At 36.9% G+C, this 19,905-nt stretch overlaps 1 protein-coding gene and 2 pseudogenes across 3 annotated transcripts; all 3 read left to right on the forward strand.

Annotated features, from left to right (window-relative positions):
• Nucleotides 1-367: 367 nt before the first annotated feature.
• Nucleotides 368-8,169, forward strand: LOC107624889 (INCREASED PETAL GROWTH ANISOTROPY 1-like protein 2; annotated as a pseudogene). The gene is made up of 7 exons (XR_015905336.1): nt 368-5,582; nt 5,679-5,715; nt 5,843-5,978; nt 6,586-6,767; nt 6,842-6,952; nt 7,340-7,483; nt 7,615-8,169. The product of XR_015905336.1 is annotated as an INCREASED PETAL GROWTH ANISOTROPY 1-like protein 2 (transcript).
• A 739-nt stretch (nt 8,170-8,908) lies between these two features.
• On the forward strand, nt 8,909-11,386 carry LOC107628175 (diacylglycerol O-acyltransferase 3-1 pseudogene; annotated as a pseudogene). Its single transcript, XR_015905261.1, has 2 exons — nt 8,909-10,066; nt 10,611-11,386. The product of XR_015905261.1 is annotated as a diacylglycerol O-acyltransferase 3-1 pseudogene (transcript).
• Nucleotides 11,387-12,728: 1,342 nt separating this feature from the next.
• On the forward strand, nt 12,729-17,105 carry LOC107626819 (uncharacterized). The gene is made up of 3 exons (XM_016329716.2): nt 12,729-12,927; nt 13,061-13,666; nt 13,747-17,105. The coding sequence occupies exons 1-3, from the start codon at nt 12,729-12,731 to the stop codon at nt 15,555-15,557; spliced, it is 2,616 nt and encodes an 871-aa protein (XP_016185202.2). The 3' UTR covers nt 15,558-17,105.
• Nucleotides 17,106-19,905: the final 2,800 nt, after the last annotated feature.

The raw sequence follows: 19,905 nt of genomic DNA on the forward strand, positions 1-19,905 counted from the left end.
CTAATACTACTCCTCACTTTTTTAATATATTTAATAATATAAGGGTAAAATTATCTTTTTATAACATTTCTTTTTTTCTTATTTTCCTTACATCCAAACACATCTAAAGAAAATAAAAATCCACCTAATTTCTTTCCTTTCCTTTTTTTTTTCTCTCTATTTCCATCCTCTCTATTTTTTTCCTTCCAACCAAACATAGTCTCCCATAGCAACAATTGCACATTTTAAAGAAAACTAAATAATAAAAATTCCTCACAATTAAACAACAGCAGAGTGAAACAAAAACACATCTAGTGTAAAGGTTTTTTATTATTATTTTGAATGGGACATCTAAGCTTAAGTTATCATAATAGAAATCAATCTCTCATTAATTCATAGTAGAAAAAGAAAAGAAGAAAAGTACATTGTGACTCGCGGAAGGAAGACATAAAACCTAATCTTTATTAACATCATATATGCAGTGTAGCCGCTCCAACAACAGCCATAATAGCAACAACAACGTCACCAGCCTGAGTAGTCAATACAGGGCTTCCGCCACCGGTGGCGCCGCCGTGGCAGCAGGTGGTGGTGGTGGCAAGACGGTAGGAAGGTGGCTTAAGGACAGGAAGGAGAACAAGGAGGAAACTAGGGCCCACAAGCCTAACCCTTTCTTCAATCCTCCCATCTCCTTCCTCCTCTCCAACGAAATGGAAACCCTAGCCTCACCGCCGCTGTCCGTCGCAGACAGGGGCACGTGTGAAGCACTGAAGCCTCTCCTTGCAACCCTAGAGCCCTTTCTTCGGTTTTTTTGTTAATCTCCTTCCTTCTCCCCAAACAAAAACGGAAACCCTAGCCTCACCGCCGCCGTCCGTCGAAGTCAGGGCCTTCTCTCTTCGTTCTGTCGGGTTCTCCAAGAACAACCCCTGTTGGCTCTCAGTCTCGTTCTCTACCGTCGATGTCGTCTGCTCACAGTCGTCCTTCGAAGGTCAGTGCTCACTGCTAGTGCTTGTTCCTCGTTTGCTCAGCCGCACTTCTTCGCCGTCCGTCGTCCTGCTTGTCGCCTGGTCTCGGTCTCCGTCTCCGTCGTGGTTCTGCCTCTCTGCTTCGATTGCTCAGAACAAAGGTAATGGTTTCATTTTTTTTTAATTTTCGATCTCTGTTCATCTATCTTTACTCAGAACATTGAATCTTTTTGGGATTCTGTTAATGCCACTCAGATTGAAATTTGAATCTAGCTGTATTTTTAATTTTCGATCTCTGTTTTGGATTGAATCTTTGAATGATTAGTTGATTTATTTGGCAGGTTAATCTTTGTAAAAATTGTTTTGATTCAGTTGATTTAGTTCACTGATTAACCTTGTTAATCTTCATTAAAATTGTGCTGCTGTCTTTTGTTTTGTGTTTTGTGACTCAATGTGCTTAGATTGTGACGGTGTTGATGACTTAATTGTGTTTAGATTGATTGACTAATTGATTATTGATTAGCTATGGCTGTTTTGCTGTGTTTCTGTTTTGTGTTTTGTGATTTTTATATATAGTGATGTGTTGTTTTGTTAGTTAATTTCTGTTAGTAATTTTAATCTGTTGAGTTTGATTTTAGTTAGTTAGTAGAACTTAGATTTATATTTATGTTTGAATGGATTAGGATTATTAGTTGTGGTATGCTGCTGTTAGGTTTAAGGTTATTAGTTGTGTAAGACTGCTGGAAGTGTTTGGTTAACTGTTTGGTTAGTTATTAACTGATTATTGATTGTGCTGAAATTGATAGTATACTGCTGATTTTTTGTATCATTCTTAGTAAACTTGTATGAATTGAGGTTCAAAGAATGCTTGTTTTGTGAGAAGTTGTTGAAATTTTAGTTGAATGGCATTCTTTCGAATTAGGTTCGAAATTGATACTTGGTGTATTGATTTTACATGTTTAATACGTATGCATGCCTAGTGTTTACCAAATTACCTCGAGTTTTTGATTAAAAATTTTGGTCAATTCCCTGAGCTCAATGCTTGTTTTCTACTTGTTATGACTATTTGCATTGATGTGAATGTACTATGCTTATTGACCAAAATTTTTGACACTTTTTGAATGTTTAAGGTCTTTTGCCCAATAACACAAGATTAAGGAATTGATCCTATGTAACCCCATTATATTAACTTTGTTTGTTTAATTGGTTTTGGGTTATATTAGGCGCAAAATTTTATTTTCTGACATTAACCTTGTGGTATTGGTTGTAAAAGCTTTTTGGTGTTTGAACATGCTATGTGCACTTTAATTGAACATTGCTCTTGTTTGTTTCATTTCCTTCACCAATTGCCATATTGTAGCTACTATGTAATTGGAATGACAGAATCTTGTTAGGCATGTGACTAAGAATGATATTTAGTTAAATTTTTTTGTTGCTAAAAATCATCAAAGTTGAATTGTTACTGATTATCATCACTAAACTTTGTTTGCTGTCTTGTTCATTTAAATTGAGAAAGTATTTTGTAATAGTGACTAATTTACTATCTCTTTTTTCATCATTAGTTATGTTTAAGATTTGATACTTGATTTTTATTAATATGTTTATAAAGACATGTATATTAACTTTTAATTTTAATTTTATTTTTATAATTTTATATTTTTATTTAATTATGCTAGGATCAAATATCAATTAATTAGTAACAAAATTGAATAAAAAAAATAGCTAAGGACACAATCACCATTTCAAATGTGACATTGACTAATGGAAGAGAGTTAAATTATGGGAAGTTTCAAAGGCGAACAAGTTCAAAGACAAAATATTTCAAAAATTTTGACATTGTTGTCAGAATTTTTTTACGAGAATTGACGGGAATGATGGAGAAAAAGGAAATAACGGTCTTCATGTACGAGAATTACAACATGAACTTAGAAGGCATTTAGGCTGATGATTGGAACAAATTCAAGATATATATAAAATAATTTTGAAAAGGACGTTCAACATTATATTAACAGAAAGACGTGTCATAGTGAAATAGACTTAGACCAAAGATACAATTTTGTGATATCTGAAAACAGAGCTCTTATTATAGGAATAGAGGGAGGATACTTTTTTAATGCAGTGCACAAAGATAAAATTATTATTTATGAGATAAATATTCTATGTGAAATTTTATTATCTTTATAAAATTTCGGTCCACTTTCAACGGAACTTGACATATTTTTAAAGTTTTTACCAGAGTAAGTTAATCTGTTTTTTTAATTGATATATTATTTTATTTGAATGTGTATATATTTTATAGATAATATTTATTACTATTATTTCAGGGTTGAATCATGAAAAATGATATTTTGTTATTCTTATCTTTTAAGTTATCAACAGAAATCATATTATTTTATTTAGTTCCACAAATACCGAATGATCGTTTGAGTCGGATTAACAAGAATAATAAGATTCTTGATGTCAATAGAAATTAGAAAAGAATTTTTTCGCCATCATATATAGCTGACAAATTGGTCAATGATAGATCTGGAAATGATAAAAAATTTGACTGGTGAACTTATTCTGATTTTCACTAGTTAAAATTTTGATCATTTCTGGATTTATCACTTTTGCTGAACAATTTGACATATATATGAAGGCGAAAAATTCTTTTCTAATGTCTATTGACATCAAGCAATTGTATTTTTGTTAATCCGCCGCCTCAAGTGATCATTCAGATATATGTGAACTAAACAAACAAAATAATATGATTTTTCTTGATAACTTAAAAGATAGGAATGATAAAATATCATTCTCCATAATTCAGTTCTGAAATAATAGTAATAAATATTATTTATAAAATATATACAAAATTCAAATAAAATAATATACTAATTAAAAAAATAAATTAACTTACTTGGGTAAAAACTTGAAGAATATGTCAAGTTCGGTTGGAGGTGGATTGAGATTCTATGAAGATAATAAAATCTCACGTAGACTATTCATCTTATCAATAATAATTTAATTTTTGTGCATTGCATTAGAAAAATATCTTTCCTCTACTCTTGTAATAAGGGCTCTATTTTTAGATATCACAAAATTATATCTTTGGTCCAAGACTATTCTCCCATGGTTCATATCTTTTTGTTTATATAATGTTGACTACCTTTTAAAAATTGTTTTACATACATCTTGAATTTACTCAAATCTTCAGTCCAAATGTCTTCTAAGTCCATGTTGTAATTCTCTTGTACATGAAGACCGTTGTTTCTTTGTCCTCATCATTTACGTCAAAATAAATTAATCCTCGTAAAAAAATTCTAACGGCAATGTCAAGGAATTTTTGAAACATATGTCTTTGAACTTGTTTAGCTTCAGCCTTTGAAAACCTCCCATAATTTAACTTTTCTTCCATTGGTTAATGTTGCATACCAAATGGTGATTGTGTCCTTAGCTGATATTTATGGTTCAGTTTTGTTATTGATCATTGATCTTAGTTGACTGATCATAATATATTAATAAAAATCAAATTACATGGTAATCAGTAAATTGGTGAACAAGACAGCAACAAATTCAAAGTTTAGTGATGATAATCAGTAACAAATTCAACTCTGATGATTCTTTGCAACAAAAGAATTTAACTAAATATCATTCTTAATCACATGTCTAACAAAAATCAGTCATTCCAATTACATGGTAATTACAATATGCAAATTGGAATCCAAGATATGCAGAGGCGCATTCATAAGCAGTGCTAGTTTTTGATTGTGTAGTTTTTGATTGTGAATGGCGGCTCATCACGGTGAGCCAGAAAAATCCGCCATAAAGTTATAGCGGAAAATGGTGGAAATGGCGGCGGATTACCTAAAAAAATAAACATATGTACAAAAAAAACTTGCACGAAAATTGCTAATATAATAAACTAAAAAATCTATCTATATAAGCAACTTTTTAGTCATTAAGTATCCAATTAATGTAGCAAATATAGTAGCAAATTTAGCAAATAAACATAACATTAAGTTCAAATCATTAACTCAAAAAGTCATAGGTACCCACAAAATAAAAGACATAAAACATAAAAACTATAAACTATCTAAATTTTAGCTCTCATCAAATTTATCCAAATTAACACGGATTGATGGAGGTACACCTGCTGCATCAAGGGAACAATTGGTTACAGATTTCCAGAAAAAGGATTCTACCAAGGCTGCTGTGATATGGTATTCTCTGTTGCGCATTTCTTCCTCGTGTTTCCATTATAAGAATTTTTTCTGTTGTATTGGTTAATATTTTGCTTGAGATAATGATTTGATGTGACATGTTATCATTCAGTTATCCATTAAAGCTGGAGGAGTTGGATTAACTTTAACTGCTGCAAGCACAATTATCTTTGACTGTCCTGGACTCCAGGTGACCTAATTCTGGCCGAAGATCGAGCTCATAGAATTGGCTAGTATTCTCACTCTCATGAAGTAGAAAGGAGAGAGCTGTTACTAGTTGCATGACAATAAGAAAACAGATAATATCTCATGAGGTCTTACTTTTTTTAGCAAAGGCAACATGCACTGTTATGGTTCTTTGACTAATTATTTCTTGTTTCCAGGTCACTTCAGTAAATATATACTACTTGCTGGCAAATAATACGGTTGATGACATCATATGGTAGGTGCTGTCAGTTCTGCAGTCTGTCGTTGCTTGGTATAGTGTTGACTTAACATTTATTTTGCATTGACGATCTTCTATATTTTTACATCTTAGGGATGTGGTGCAATTCAAACTGGTTAATTTGGGGCAGGTACATCTCTACATCATCTTGGAACTATCATATGTAATGCAAAATGAACATAATGCTTAGTTTCATATGGTAAAATAAACTGGTGGTTCTATTCTGGTTTATATTTATATTTTGTCAAAATTTGAAGTCTGAGGTGGTAGTCTTCAAGGCCGAGTTGGATAAAGGGTTTGAATGTGGAGCTTGAATCCAAGAACAAGAAGCTCAGTGAGGATCTTGCTGCTGCTGAAGCTAAGATGGTAGTAGCTGTTGGTACCAGTGGCAAGGTATGAGAAGCTTTGATTGATTTGTTTTCTTTTGATGTGTTTTACCTCAAAGCATGGAATGTGTCATAATTCGTTGTTACTTATCTTGTTTTTCTCTTTATGATATAAAGGGTGGTTAATCCATGTCTTAAGAGTCATCAATCACTATCTGAAATAGTTTCTTTATTTCAATGGTTTCAACTTTCAATTCATATGGTGGAATAAAAATGAGATTATATATTTTAATTAAACATATATATATAATCTCATTTTTGTTCCATATGAATATGAATAGATGCTGCCTACATGGACATTGAAGAAGTCTTAAAGTTTGTTGATGGGCTTGTTGGTGAACTATCCTCATTGGTACATTTCTCAGAAAATTATTGATCTGGTGGGCCAATGGCTCTTTATATGTTACTTCATTAATCATTTTTAAGTTATTATAATTACTATATGTAAAACCATTGTTTTAATAGATTTTCTGAGAATTTCTGAGAGGGTGAGCCTTGGTGCAACAGTTTAGAGTCTTGTGATTTCTGACTTGGAAATCAAGGATTATAATATTTGAAAATGGATAGAATTTTCTACTTTGCTTCTTCCTGGCTTTGTCTTATGTATTCTACAGGTGGATGAGCGTGCTGTCTTGAAACATTTCAAGTGGTCTGAGAAGAAAGCCGATGCGATGCAAGAGGCTGCGGTTGAGTATCAGGAGCTTAAGCTATTAGAACAGGAGATTTCCTCCTACATGGATGACCCCGACATTCCATGTGGAGCTGCTTTGGAAAAAATGGCCAGCCTCTTAGACAAGTAAGATTTATGTCAAGATAATAGTATTCCTATTTAATAATCTTCTTATGCCTTATTTCATCTCATTGTGATAGGTCTGAACTGAGCATACAAAGGCTAATCAAGCTGCGAAATTCTGTCATGCGTTCGTACCAAGCCTACACATTCCAACCGCTTGGATGCTCGATTCGGGGATAATTAGCAAGGTAAATTTCTTATTCACATATTTTTAATCTGAAGTGAGAACAAAGATTGAAATATGGTAAATGGTTTGCTTTACAGTTATCATTACTCTGGTAGTAGTGGAATAATTATAGTTGGTGATTATCCGAAATTTATCGACATAGAACTTGATCTAGTAGTTGATTCACTGATCTGTTTGTTTTTACACATTATATGCACACGTTTCGATTCTCAAATCACATGTATTTTCCTAGAGATATATCATTTCTTCTCTTGGAAGATATTGTTCCTTCAATTGTTAACTTTGTAGATTAGTAATAGTAAAGTGTATTCACAAATTTCACACTCATATAGTAAACTTCAAAGCTGCAATTATAAAACTTGATGAAATAAATACACAATCCATGCAGATAAAGCAGGCTTCCATGACTCTAGCCAAGATGTACATGAAAAGAGTGACAATGGAGCTCGAATCCAACTGGAACACAGACAGAGAATCTAGCCAAGATTCTCTTCTGCTTCAGGGGGTTCATTTTGAATACAGAGATTATCAGGTAACATTTGACATCTCTACGGGTATCAAATTCTCGAGTTAACTCATACTTTTACAAACTTACAAGTTTAGGTCACGAAATCGAGTCTATGCACTGTCGAACTAAATTTTTTGACATCTTGATTGTTGTAGTTTGCTGGAGGCCTAGACTCGGAAACACTGCGCTTTCGAAGAGATAAGGCAACGCGTGCCGGGACACCTTGCAGCAGGGTCTCGAGAACCTTTGGCTGGCATACCAATGGCAATCATCATGAAAAGCCATTGATTTTCTTCTACTATGCTCTTTTGGACTCTTGGTTGTCACCACCAAAAGCTGGAATACTAACATTCATTACTATTATTCTTTTTTGTTTTCCTCCTTATCTATCTCCCTCCAATGGTCCCAAAATAGAAGAGATAACAAAAATGGAGAAACACCACCATATTCACATCACAATCATGCATGAGATGAGGTTGATCTTTATGAAGAGGGAATGGCTAATATGCTATCAAAATGGTTACAAACTAGCAGCTTCCAAGATCAACATGTTACAATATAGGAATAGGATATTAATAGTTCAGTGTTATTAAATTTCCAACAGTGAATTTGTTTGGTGTATGTACAATGTACTTGTGTTTATTGCTGTAATAACAATAAATAATTAAGAGGAAAAGTGTTTACTTAGTTTATAGCAGTGATGTTCAATATGTAGTGCCTGTAAAGAACATTTTGAAACGTTTACTAAGCATGCTCTGTACAAACTACAAAGTGAAAAACAAAAGAAAAAGGATAATAATAATCTATTTCTTTTTATAAAAAATAGTAAAATACTAAATATAATATAATTAGATTAATAATTAAAACTATTTGCAATAGCAATTTTTGAATGAAAAGTCAGATAGTTTTTTTATATATTAGTAATTATTTTTTTTGTGTATATGAAATATATTTAATTTTTTATGTAAGAATAATAGCGTATCTTATTCTTATCACCTGAACGTTATACATTTTAAGGATTACTTATCCTAAAAATCTTGTAAATTTAAAATTTAAAATAGCACTAATAACAAATTAAAAGTAAAATCTAAAAGAGTCAAATATTTGCCTCTTAAAACGTACCGTTTCCAAACGTGTACTTTCAAATGGTTACAGGTCATTAAATTTGAACACGTGGATCCACGTGTCTCAACCTGTCATCCATAATTAGCTCAGGATGCATACTCGCGGTAACCAACAGCAGATTTCAAATTTATCCATATGGTAGTTGAAAGCCATATCGAAATTAACACATGCCAGCACGCGCAACACAAAAATCCATGCCACGTCCCCAAAAACGAATAATGAATTGCCACGACATCACAAATAGAAATCAATTTCTTCATAGCAGCTTCAAACAAAAAGAAGAGAGATAGCAGACTGTGATAGCAGACTGTGGCTTTTGGGATGGGCTAGTGTAGATTTGGAGTTTTCAGTGGAGGAGAGAGTTGTTCCAGTGGGAGTTGGACTTAGTACACCAGCTTCATGAGATCTTACAGTCATTCAAGCTTACAAATGGGAGGGAAGATAGTGTGGTATGGAAATTTGATAAAACAGGTGACTACTCAACAAAATTCTTTGTGCGAGTGATGCAGGAGGAAGTCCTACCGGAGGAGGTTACCAGCTATAGCTTCACTAGTGCTGTTTGGAAAGGATTTGTCCCCCCGAGGTTGAACTCCTTTCTTGGTTTGCGTTAGTCGGAAGGGTCAACACAAAGGATCGACTGTGCAGATTACGAGTTATTGACCAGCAGGACAATAGGTGTCTTCTCTGTGGTAAGCCTGTGGAAACCGCGTATCATCTGTTTCTTAGTTGTGAGATTACATGGCAGGTGTGGTGTGCTTGGCTAATGGCCTTTCAACAAAGGTGGAGCTTTCCGGGTACTTTGAAGGAACATTTTGAGAGTTGGACGAGCTTTACAGGAAGGAAGGTAGATAAGAAGAGATGGTTCACTGGATTCTTTGCTGTTATCTGGACAATTTGGCTAGAAAGGAATGACAGGCTCTTCCGAAATAAGAGTTCAAGAGTAGAGGACATTATTAACAGATCGTTTACGTTCTACGAAGAATGGAGTGGTGCTAAGCCCTTTGGGTGTTGATGGCCGGGTCACAGTGTCTAGGAGTTGTATGTTATCTTGTTTTATTCTTACTATAGCTTTGTTATCTGCTCCACTCTATTGTGTTGAGCTCCCTTTGATTCAAAAAAAAAAAAACAAAAAGAAGAGAGTCAAAACCACAGAAGAGAGAAAAGGAGAATTCGATTCCTAATTAATTCTCACTGTCAACGATGGAGGTTTCCGGCACTGTTCTAAGGAATATCACGTGCCCTTCCTTTTCCATGCACGTGAGTTCCCGTCGTGGTGGTGGTGGTGGTTGCGTTTCGGTGCCGGTGTGGAAAAAGGCGGTGGTGCGTTGTTGCTGCGGGTTCAGTGATTCGGGGCATCTCCGGTATTACGGGGACGAGAAGAAGAAGAATGAGAAGGGAACCGCTGTGTTGAGCACCAAGAAGAAACTCAAGATGCTGAAGAAACGTGTCCTTTTCGATGATCTTTAAGGAAACCTAACTTCGGTAACTTAATTATTTTTACATATTGTTGCTTTATGTTTGGACTGAAATTTACTTGCATAGAGTTGAAATAAAATTTAACAGGTTTAGAATAATGCATTTGAATATGCAATACCATTGATTATTTAGTGAATTTGGGTGTGTTTGGTAAACATGTTGAAAGCACAAGGAGCTCGTTCAATCTTCTTAAAAGCTGCAATTTTGTTTGGCTAATTTTTTCCCAAAGATGATTCTGGATTTGAACTGCCGTTCAGAAGTAATAAATTGTAAATTGTAGCTTTTTGCTCTCACTTGATAAATTAAAAAATTAATTGATATTTTATCAATTCTGCCATTCAATCTCATTTACAAAAAAAATACAAAAAATAATCATAAGAGTTCTTGAATTTTTTCCATGGCTATGCTTTACAAACAAATATTTTTTTAATATTATTATTAGTATTCTTTGTTAACTGCATGTTATTGTTGTTGGCCTTTAAGTGATTAACAGAGTCTCAGGTTTTTATTCAATGGCAAATTTAATTATTGTTGTTTTGTTTTTACACAGGATGCTACTGAGGTTTTGATGAAGCAGCTAGAGCAAGTAAGGGCAGAGGAAAAGGAATTGAAGAGAAAAAGGAAGCAAGAGAAGGAGGCAAAACTCAAAGCCTCTAAGATGAACACCAACCCTGATTGCGAATCGTCATCGTCATCATCTGAATCTGAATCAAGTGAGAGTGAATGTGACAATGAGGTGGTTGGCATGAAGAAGAACATGAAGGTTGGTGTTGCCGTTGCCAATTCCCCACCAAAGGCAGAAACCATGATATATACACCTCTCTTGTTGCCTGAGGATGTTAGTGCTAATGACCATCATCATAAGGCCATGGAATTATTCTCTAGAAACAATGACATATCAGTTGGAAGCATTAATGGTAGCCTTAAGAATGAGAGTACTGCGGTTATTATCACTGAATCTATTCCTCAGAAGAGGATTGAGGTATGCATGGGAAACAAGTGCAAGAAATCAGGATCTATTGCATTGTTGCAAGAATTTGAGAGAGTGGTTGGTGCTGAAGGAGGTGCTGCTGCTGCTATTGTTGGATGCAAGTGCATGGGGAAGTGCAAGAGTGCACCTAATGTGAGGATACAGAACTCTACTGCGGATAAAATAGCTGAGGGGTTCAATGATTCAGTTAAGGTTCCAGCTAACCCTCTTTTCGTTGGGGTTGCATTGGAGGATGTTGAAACCATTGTGGCTAGATTCTTGCGCGAGAATCAGGAAAGTACTAATGAATAGTTTGCTGGTATGCTGTTTGGAAAATTGTACATATGTAGTGCCAGTACCCTTAAATAATAACCGGGTCTATTTTTGAGATTTTTATTCAACCCTAAATCTAATGAAATCACACCAAATTAGTCCTAAAGTGTTCGGATTCGGACCAAATCTTTAGGTCGGGTCGAGTCATGTACACCCCTATGTAGAGAAAAAGAAAAAGAAGGGATTTTTTGGCATGATACGGGCCGAAAAACCAAACCCACATCGAAAATCCAATACTTAAGGTTATAAAAACCGGACCGATCATTAAATCGCTCTAGTTACAATAAAGCCTAATTTATTATTGAGGTAATTTAATATGTTACAGATTTACTAAGGAGAATTGAGATAAACCATAAATCCATTTTTCCATGGATTAGAATTAGAACAATCATTAATTTATCTACTATGATTTTTCATTTCTAAAAAAAGAAAAAAAAAAAAAAAGAAAGAGAAGGAGGAGGAAAGATCAATATAAAGCAGAGGTCTGTAGTAATAATCTTTATTGCTGCATCTTTTGAAATTTATCATCAAACAGTAGTAGTAGTATAATAGTTGTAGTAGTAGTAAGGGTCAATATAGTAGTAGTTTTTATGCTGCATGCTTAAGATGGTAGAAATGAAGGCGAAGATGATCCCAACTCAGTAAATTTATAGCAAGTTTTTGTAAATTTTAATGATTGATAATAAACTTTTATGTTGACATTTCATATTTTGATATTTTTTTTATTATTTGATTTTTGAGTTTATATTTTGATAAGATCATAAGACTTTAATTGATGTAGTGCTTTAAATTTAGATGATATTTTAAGGTTTATATTAGATTATGATTATATTTTAATATATTTATTTATATTTTATTTATTATTTTATTATAAAACGATTATTCTGATTGGACCAGTAAACTAATCACTAAAACAATTTGATAATTGGTCTGATTTTCAAAACCTTAGTTGTTGGATTTTCAATATGGGTCGGGTTCGTCCGGCCTGTGGCATGCCAAAAAATCCCTTCTTTCTTTCTCCTTTTCTCTATAATCGGCCTAGCCCTAGGGTATATATTATAAAATATATAATAAAAAATGTTATTTGTACACCAAAATCAGCTATCAATGTATTTGTATATAAATACATGTGTGGTTTAATTTATTTTCAATATATATTTTTATTTCAACATATATTTTATACTGGTGGTTGACTTTAGTAGTTAATTTTAGTATACACATAGCATAATCCATATATAATATAGATATACGAAATTTAATAAATATTAATAATATATAAATAACATTTCTGGCTCATTAATTTAAATATGGAAAATATTTTGGTGAATTGGGGAAAAATGGAGCAACTGTGTGTATTACACAGAGATGGACGTGTCAGATGAAATGCACAACACGCAGGGGACGTGGTGCATACAACACGTGGGGGGCGTGGAAGCTAGGTGGCATGCTGTGGTTGAGCCACCTAGGCAGCACGCAGGGGGCGTGCTGACGTGGCGGAACTTGGTTGGCCAACAGCTGCACCACGTGGGGGGCGTGCTGACGTGGCGAAGAGTGATTGGTCCAAGTGTGCACCACGTGGGGGCGTGTTAAGTGCACCGCTCTATATAAGGTAGAGCTCGATAGTGTTTTCCATACCGAGTGAGTGAGATTTGAGTGTGTTGTGAGGATTCTTTGATGCTGTTGTTGGTGTAATGGAGGACACCGCAAATTTGGTGTGTATCGTAATGGTGAGATAATACGTAATACTCATGAGGGAGTGAGGTTTGTGTCACAAAATCCGTTTTCGTTTGTGGTTCCATGCACGATGACGTTAATGGAGCTGCAGAACGGCCTATGTCAAAGCATGGAGAATGGTACGTTAATGAGAGTGAGCAGAATTCTGTACCGGAATCCAGTTGTGGTTTTTGGTGGTCTAATACAGTTTGATACCATTCCGATCACGGATGAAGCGAGTATGCAAAATATGTTTCAAATTCACCGGCAGACTTATATGAGACACCCACAGATTGAGTTGTACGTTGAGTTTGAAGCTGTAGAGGCAGTAGCGGTCCAAAATGATATAGATGTAAATGATGATATAGCTGCAGTGTACGAAGGAATGAATAGTGACAGCGAAGAGGACTTCGAAGCCACTTATGAAGCCGGCGACGAAGATGAGGATGGTGATGTGGGAGTTGAGGCAGCAGTGGAGAATGTAGTGGTTCATCCCTCGAGCAGTCAACCGATGGGCGTTCCACCTTTTATGTGTGAGTTGGATCTCGACGCCATGCATGCCCCCGAGTTTCCGGAATATGCAAACAGAGGTACGTGTTGACTAAATAAGAAGTTTTTGTTACTTTATACCTTGGACTATGCAATAAACGATGATTTCGGCTTTCTGTAGGTATTGCTGATCCTGAGGACGGAGAGTTCCGAATTGGAATGGAATACAGTTCTAGGAAGTCGGTCGTTGCAGCAATTAGAAGTTTCACTATATCTAGAGGAGTTGACTATGATGTGTATGAGTCAGAGCCACAGACATTCTATGCAAAATGCAAGATGTACGGGCGTGGATGTGACTGGCTTATCCGAGCCAGCTTGATACGGAGAAAAGGTTGTTGGGAGATACGCAGATACAACGGTAGGCACACGTGCACCATCGGAACGATTTCACAAGATCATTCCAAGTTGGACTCAGATACAGTTGCTGAGGTTATAAGGCCGTTGGTCGAGACGGACCCGTCCATCAAGGTGAAATCTATAATTGCGGAAGTCCAGTCAAAGTTCAACTATACCATCAGTTATCGAAAGGCTTGGTTGGCAAAGCAGAAGTCCGTTGCCAACGTTTTCGGTGATTGGGAGGAATCTTACCAAGCATTGCCGTGGTGGCTCTCGGTCATGGTGCAGAAGATTCATGGTTTAGTTGTCCAAATAGAAACACGACCACTCTACAATGGGAATGAGGAGGCACAAGGTGTAAAAATACTTCATCGTGTATTTTGGAGTTTCAATCCATGCATTAGGACATTCAGGCATTGCAAGCCCCTAGTTCAGGTTGACGGCACACACCTATACGGAAAATACAAAGGTACACTTCTAGTCGCTGTTGCACAAGATGGGAACCAAAACATTGTGCCTATCGCCTTTGCCTTGGTGGAAGGTGAGACAGCTGATGCGTGGCACTTCTTCCTCAGGAATCTGCGAACGTATGTTGTTAGAAAAGACGGTGTGGGTATGATCTCAGACCGGCATGAGTCAATACGGGCTGCAGTTAATCGTTCCGGTGGTGACTGGCAACCTCCAAGAGCATGGTGGATGTTTTGTATAAGACACATCGGCAGTAACTTCTTAAGGGCATTCAAAGTCCCTCACTTGCAGAAGCTTGTTGTCAATATAGGGTATTCAAGAACGGTGGAGGAGTACAATATCAACTATAAGAGGTTGGAAGAGCGAGGCGAGGCATATGCCAGGTGGTGCGATGCCATCGGACTCAGACATTGGGTATTGGCATTCGACGAGGGACATCGATGGGGCCATATGACAACGAACCTTGTCGAGTGTATTAACTCAGTGTTGAAGGGTGCCCGTAATCTACCTGTGTTGGCGCTGGTCCGAGCAACATATTATAGGTTAAATGAACTCTTTACGCGGAAGAGTGCCGAGACTCACGAACGGAAGCGTGCTGGATTTATGTACTCCGCATTTGCGCAACAGCGGATAGAAGCAAGTATGCAACAGGCTGGGAATATAGTTGTGCACCGCTTTGATAGACGAAATGAGGTGTTTGAGGTGCGCGAAATGACTACTGGAAAGGTGTTAGTTGTTGATCTAGCGCGACGGACGTGTGACTGTGGGCACTTTCAGGTTGAACGAATACCATGTCGCCATGTTATTGCTTGCTGTGCTAACCAGCGGCTCGATTGGCAGTTGTATGTGCATGATGTGTACAAGATGACGGAAGTTCGTAAGGTATATAGGTTTGAGTTCACACCATTAGGAGATCCCGAGACATGGCCTGCTTATGAGGGACCCACATTGGTCGCTAATCCCGCACTGAGGCGAACGTCTAAAGGCAGGCCCAAACTAACCCGATACCTGAATGAAATGGACTCACGTGACATGCGTGGTCCTCGGATATGCCGTCTCTGTGGTGCTCAGGGTCATAGTCGGAGTAGGTGTCCGCAGCATGCTGGACCGAGTGGTGCTGGTTCATAGTTTAGTATGGTCATGTTTGTACTTTTTAATTTGCATTTCGTCAGTTGATGCTTTTGAAATCAGACGTGTTTGTATTTTTCAAATGAATTCTATCCATTGATATCTTAATGTCTGCTTAATATTGTCATTAAATGATTTCCTTAAGTTAATATACAAAAAAGGGAACTACAGGTTACATAAGTTAACAAAGCAAACATTAAACACGAATTACATTAACTTAACTCTGAAAATAAAATCTAGATAACCTAAACCGAAGCTCACTTCTTTCCACCAAAGTACCTCAGTCCCTTACCCATAATGCCCAGACTGAACCGCGATGGAGTATACCTATCAGGTGGATTTCGCTCCGTCCGTAGGTCATATGGGTGACCTCAAACTAAGTCATCCACCCTCGGAGCTCCCGAACCACCTGCCTCTGTAGGAGCGGCCGACCCACCTGCATCTGTCGAAGCGGCCGACCCGCCTACCTCTGCTGGAGCGGATGATCCGGGGTTGAACGTGTCAACAACTGTGTATGCCCGCTGACGCTGCATAAAACCACTATCACATGACGCACTCCCTGACGTGCGGTCGGAAGTACGACCCTGCAAACCATGAGCCATATCTACTAATGCCCTATGTGGATCAGCTGACACCGACAGTGAAGGGATACCACTAAAATCTGACCAGCCACCCAAACCAGCCTCTCCGCCGCTAGAGAAGTCAAACCAATCTGTACCGGAAGGAATGGTAAGTATGGGATCATGATGCTGGCCGGACTGACAGTGGTCACTGTGCTGAGAATGGTGGCTGCTCTGAGCGTGGGGGCTGTGCTGAGAGTGCTGAGAATGGTGGCTGCTCTGAGCGTGGTGGCTGTGCTGAGAGTGGTGACTGCCCTGAGAGTGATGGCAACCATGACTGTAGGCCGGTGGCTGTGGTATATAATAAGGAATCGGCTCAAACACTGCATGCTGTGGGGCAGGTGGCTGTGGATGATGAGGAATGTAGGCCGTCAATCTCAACATATGTCCATAGGAGCGTACGTACCAATCCCGATACTCTACCGTCGGGAAAAAATCCCAGGTCGGAAGGGGTGCCGATCCCGCAATCGACTGTGTCGCCTGTTGGCCCACTCCTCTATCCATGGCCCATGCAAAACTGTCCAGTCATGTTGCTGCACTCCACGTAGAATGACGCAATGCTGATCAACTGGAATATCCCTTGCTGCCCGCGGAGGAGGTTGTGCATATCCATACTGACGCATCACTCGGTCCGCAGGGTGCCATTCGACACACTCGAACGACAACAACGGAGCAACGATGTCACACACCTCAAGATGGGGATATAACTCGTCCGGAACGATCAATCTGTGATACGGCCGCCACTCAAACTGCCACAGTATTATTGGCATATTAGAACCCTAACAATAATGGATTGAAAAACGGAACAGCTAAAATATAACTATTTACCTCTTGCATGTAGTCTATGTCATGCCTGAATGTCTCTACGATCTTGGATAACCACGCTGTGGTCCGTTCCGAATGACTTCACCTGACACATTATTAATTGAAAAAATTTAAATAAAACACCATATGTCAAACATGCATCATGAATATAACACACGACTAAAATAAGACTTATTACCTCCTAGCAACTGGTATCTCGGCGGGTGGAAGGGTTTGTCTCGGTACGGGAGCAAGACACGGCATTCGCTCCCATGCCCAAACAAACAACAGATTCAGAGGGCCATCCATCTCCTTTGTATCATATCGTGATGCACGGCATAGTGCTCTGTAAAGATGAGCGAGACAAGCTGACCTCCAACTATAAGTATGGATCTGCTCGAAATCGCGAAGCAATGGTAGATATTTCGCATGGGCATATGCGGTCGACTTGTCCGTAAATAGGGTCGACCCTAACAAACAGAAGATATGACATCTGACGTATCTCCTGATGGACTCCTCAGTATCCAACGGCTCTGCGTCTCTAATACGTCGAACCCAACCCAACTTTATATAGGACTTCGCATTATGACTGACTAATGGCTCACGACCGAATATCGCTATGCCCTGACTTTGAACGAACTCGCTACTACTATCTGTCCATCCACTGACAGGCTCTCCATCAATGGGTAGGCCGAATATATGAGCGACACCCTCTAATGTCACTGTAACCTCACCGATCGGCCATACAAAGCTGTGGGTTTCAGGCCTCCACCTTTCAACCAGAGCAGCTAACATGGGGTGAAATCCTCTTATGACTCCAATTCTAGAGACGTGGTAGAATCCCGTAGCGCGTAAGTGATTCTCCACCATTGGATTCCACGTCTGTGGTGGATCCAGTTTACGCACCAACAAATTCCTGTTAGACTGCATCAACAAAGATATATGTTACATTAATTAAATAATAATCCTTATAAATATTATAATAAACATTCACATAATACGATAACAATATTTAATAATATAATATAATATACTATTATTTTTAATAACGATATAGTATAATATAATATAATAACGATATAGTATAATATAATATAATATACTATTATTTTTCAATTTTTTAATAACGATATAGTATAATATAATATAATATACTATTATTTTTTATACATTTTACATATTTAATTTATTATAATATTTACTTACGGACGTTGCGTATATTATTACAACATCAGAATATGTTTTTTATTCTTCAACATATTCTTAATAACAAAAATTAGTACAAATTATACATATTATTATTATTATTATTATTATTATTATTATTATTATTATTATTATTATTAACGTTTATTTTATAAAAATTATTGTTATATTCTTAAAATATTTATAAAATACACAGAATAATATTCTCAACACAAAATATACATGCTTAAAAAAAATACATAAAAAATAAAATAATTTAAATACAGCAAAAAAAAAAATTTGTTTACTTACATAAATAGGATGATCCAAATAGTTGATAATATGTTCTTCAAGCGCCAGATAATTACGTACCATTTTTTTTAATCCTTTAAACTAATATTCTTTTTCTTTCCACGTATAAACTTAACTCACCACTATTCACTACTACTTACTATACTCTCCTCACTAATACTACCTACAGACTAACCCACTTCCTTCTCTCCTTCCCCCTTATATTTTTTGCTTCAGCTCAAACACTACCATGAATGGGAGGAGAAGAAGAGAGCCCAACGCATGCATATATACATGGAGCATCACTGGCGCTGGTTCCCGGGGTGGGGGGCTGTCTCCTGCATGCAGGCAGGAATGCAGCACGCCCCCCGCGTGGTGCAGCAGGCGCATTGGGACTCCGCGCAGCTCTGCCAAGCCTCACAGGCCTCGACGTACCACGCCCCTTGCGTCGTGACTCACCACGCCCCCGGCGTGCTGCCACCTGGCTCTCCCGCTCAGCCACCACGCCCCCGGCGTGTTGAGGGTGAGCTCCACCCACCGGTAATTTTCCTCCTTGGCCAATATCCGGCCAATTCACCAACACTGCATCCATAAAGAAAATAATTTCCGAACATTTCTAAACTAGTTTTAGGATAGTCACAAAAAAAAACTAGTTTTAGGATTTCACTCTAAATCCCTAATCTTCCTCTAGAGTGAAATGGTGAGAGGTTGAGAGCACAGATTATTAAGAGTAGAACTTCTTTCCCAAGACTCCAACGCCTGAATTAACCCGCCTGCCGCCGTTAGCAGGGCTTCTCCGTGTGAGTCAGTGAGAAGGTGAGACCAGAGACCAGAGCATCAGAGCTTCTTCTTCTTCAACGCTTGAACTTACCCGTTGTCCTCCTGTTATTGTCACAGATGTAAGACCCATAATTTTCAAAAAAATATTATGAGTTAATTTCAATTTATTTATTCATTAAAGACTTTATTTTAGAAATTATTTTACTAGAAGTAATTAAATAAAGTTTTGACAATTAAATTAGAAATTTTATTTAATTTTATAGTTATTGAATAATTTTCTATATTTAAATTATACAGCTTAACAGTTGCAAAAGAATAAGAATTTCATACGATTTAGTTAAATAATTGAGATTCTAAAATTTAATATTTTAATTTTATAAACAAAGAAAATTAATTATATTTAAATTTAAATTAAAATATTTGATTAAAAGTTAATTAGTAAATTAATAATCAAATAACATTTTCAAAATAATTTTAATAGATTAAATTAGATTTTAAATTAATACTCTATACCCCTAATTTTATAAAAATTACCTAAACTACCCTAATCCTAACCTACCCCACCGTCCTTCCCTTTCCCAAACCTAATACCTAAACTGCTTCAGGGAACAAAAAATAAAAAATACAGAAGAGAGAAAGAAATGAAAGAAAGGAAAATAGAAAGGGGA

Source organism: Arachis ipaensis, chromosome B2 (genome assembly GCF_059453495.1).
Source record: "Arachis ipaensis isolate K30076 ecotype BB chromosome B2, ASM5945349v1, whole genome shotgun sequence".
NCBI classification, from domain to species: Eukaryota; Viridiplantae; Streptophyta; class Magnoliopsida; order Fabales; family Fabaceae; genus Arachis; species Arachis ipaensis.

Bases quoted from the DNA above. Each gene is read 5' to 3' on its own strand.
- LOC107626819 (XM_016329716.2), top strand. From the start codon at position 12,729: ATGGACGTGTCAGATGAAATGCACAACACGCAGGGGACGTGGTGCATA. The intron at 12,928-13,060 runs GTGTGCACCACG...GGTGTAATGGAG, and splicing joins GCGAAGAGTGATTGGTCCAA to GACACCGCAAATTTGGTGTG. The intron at 13,667-13,746 runs GTACGTGTTGAC...GGCTTTCTGTAG, and splicing joins TCCGGAATATGCAAACAGAG to GTATTGCTGATCCTGAGGAC.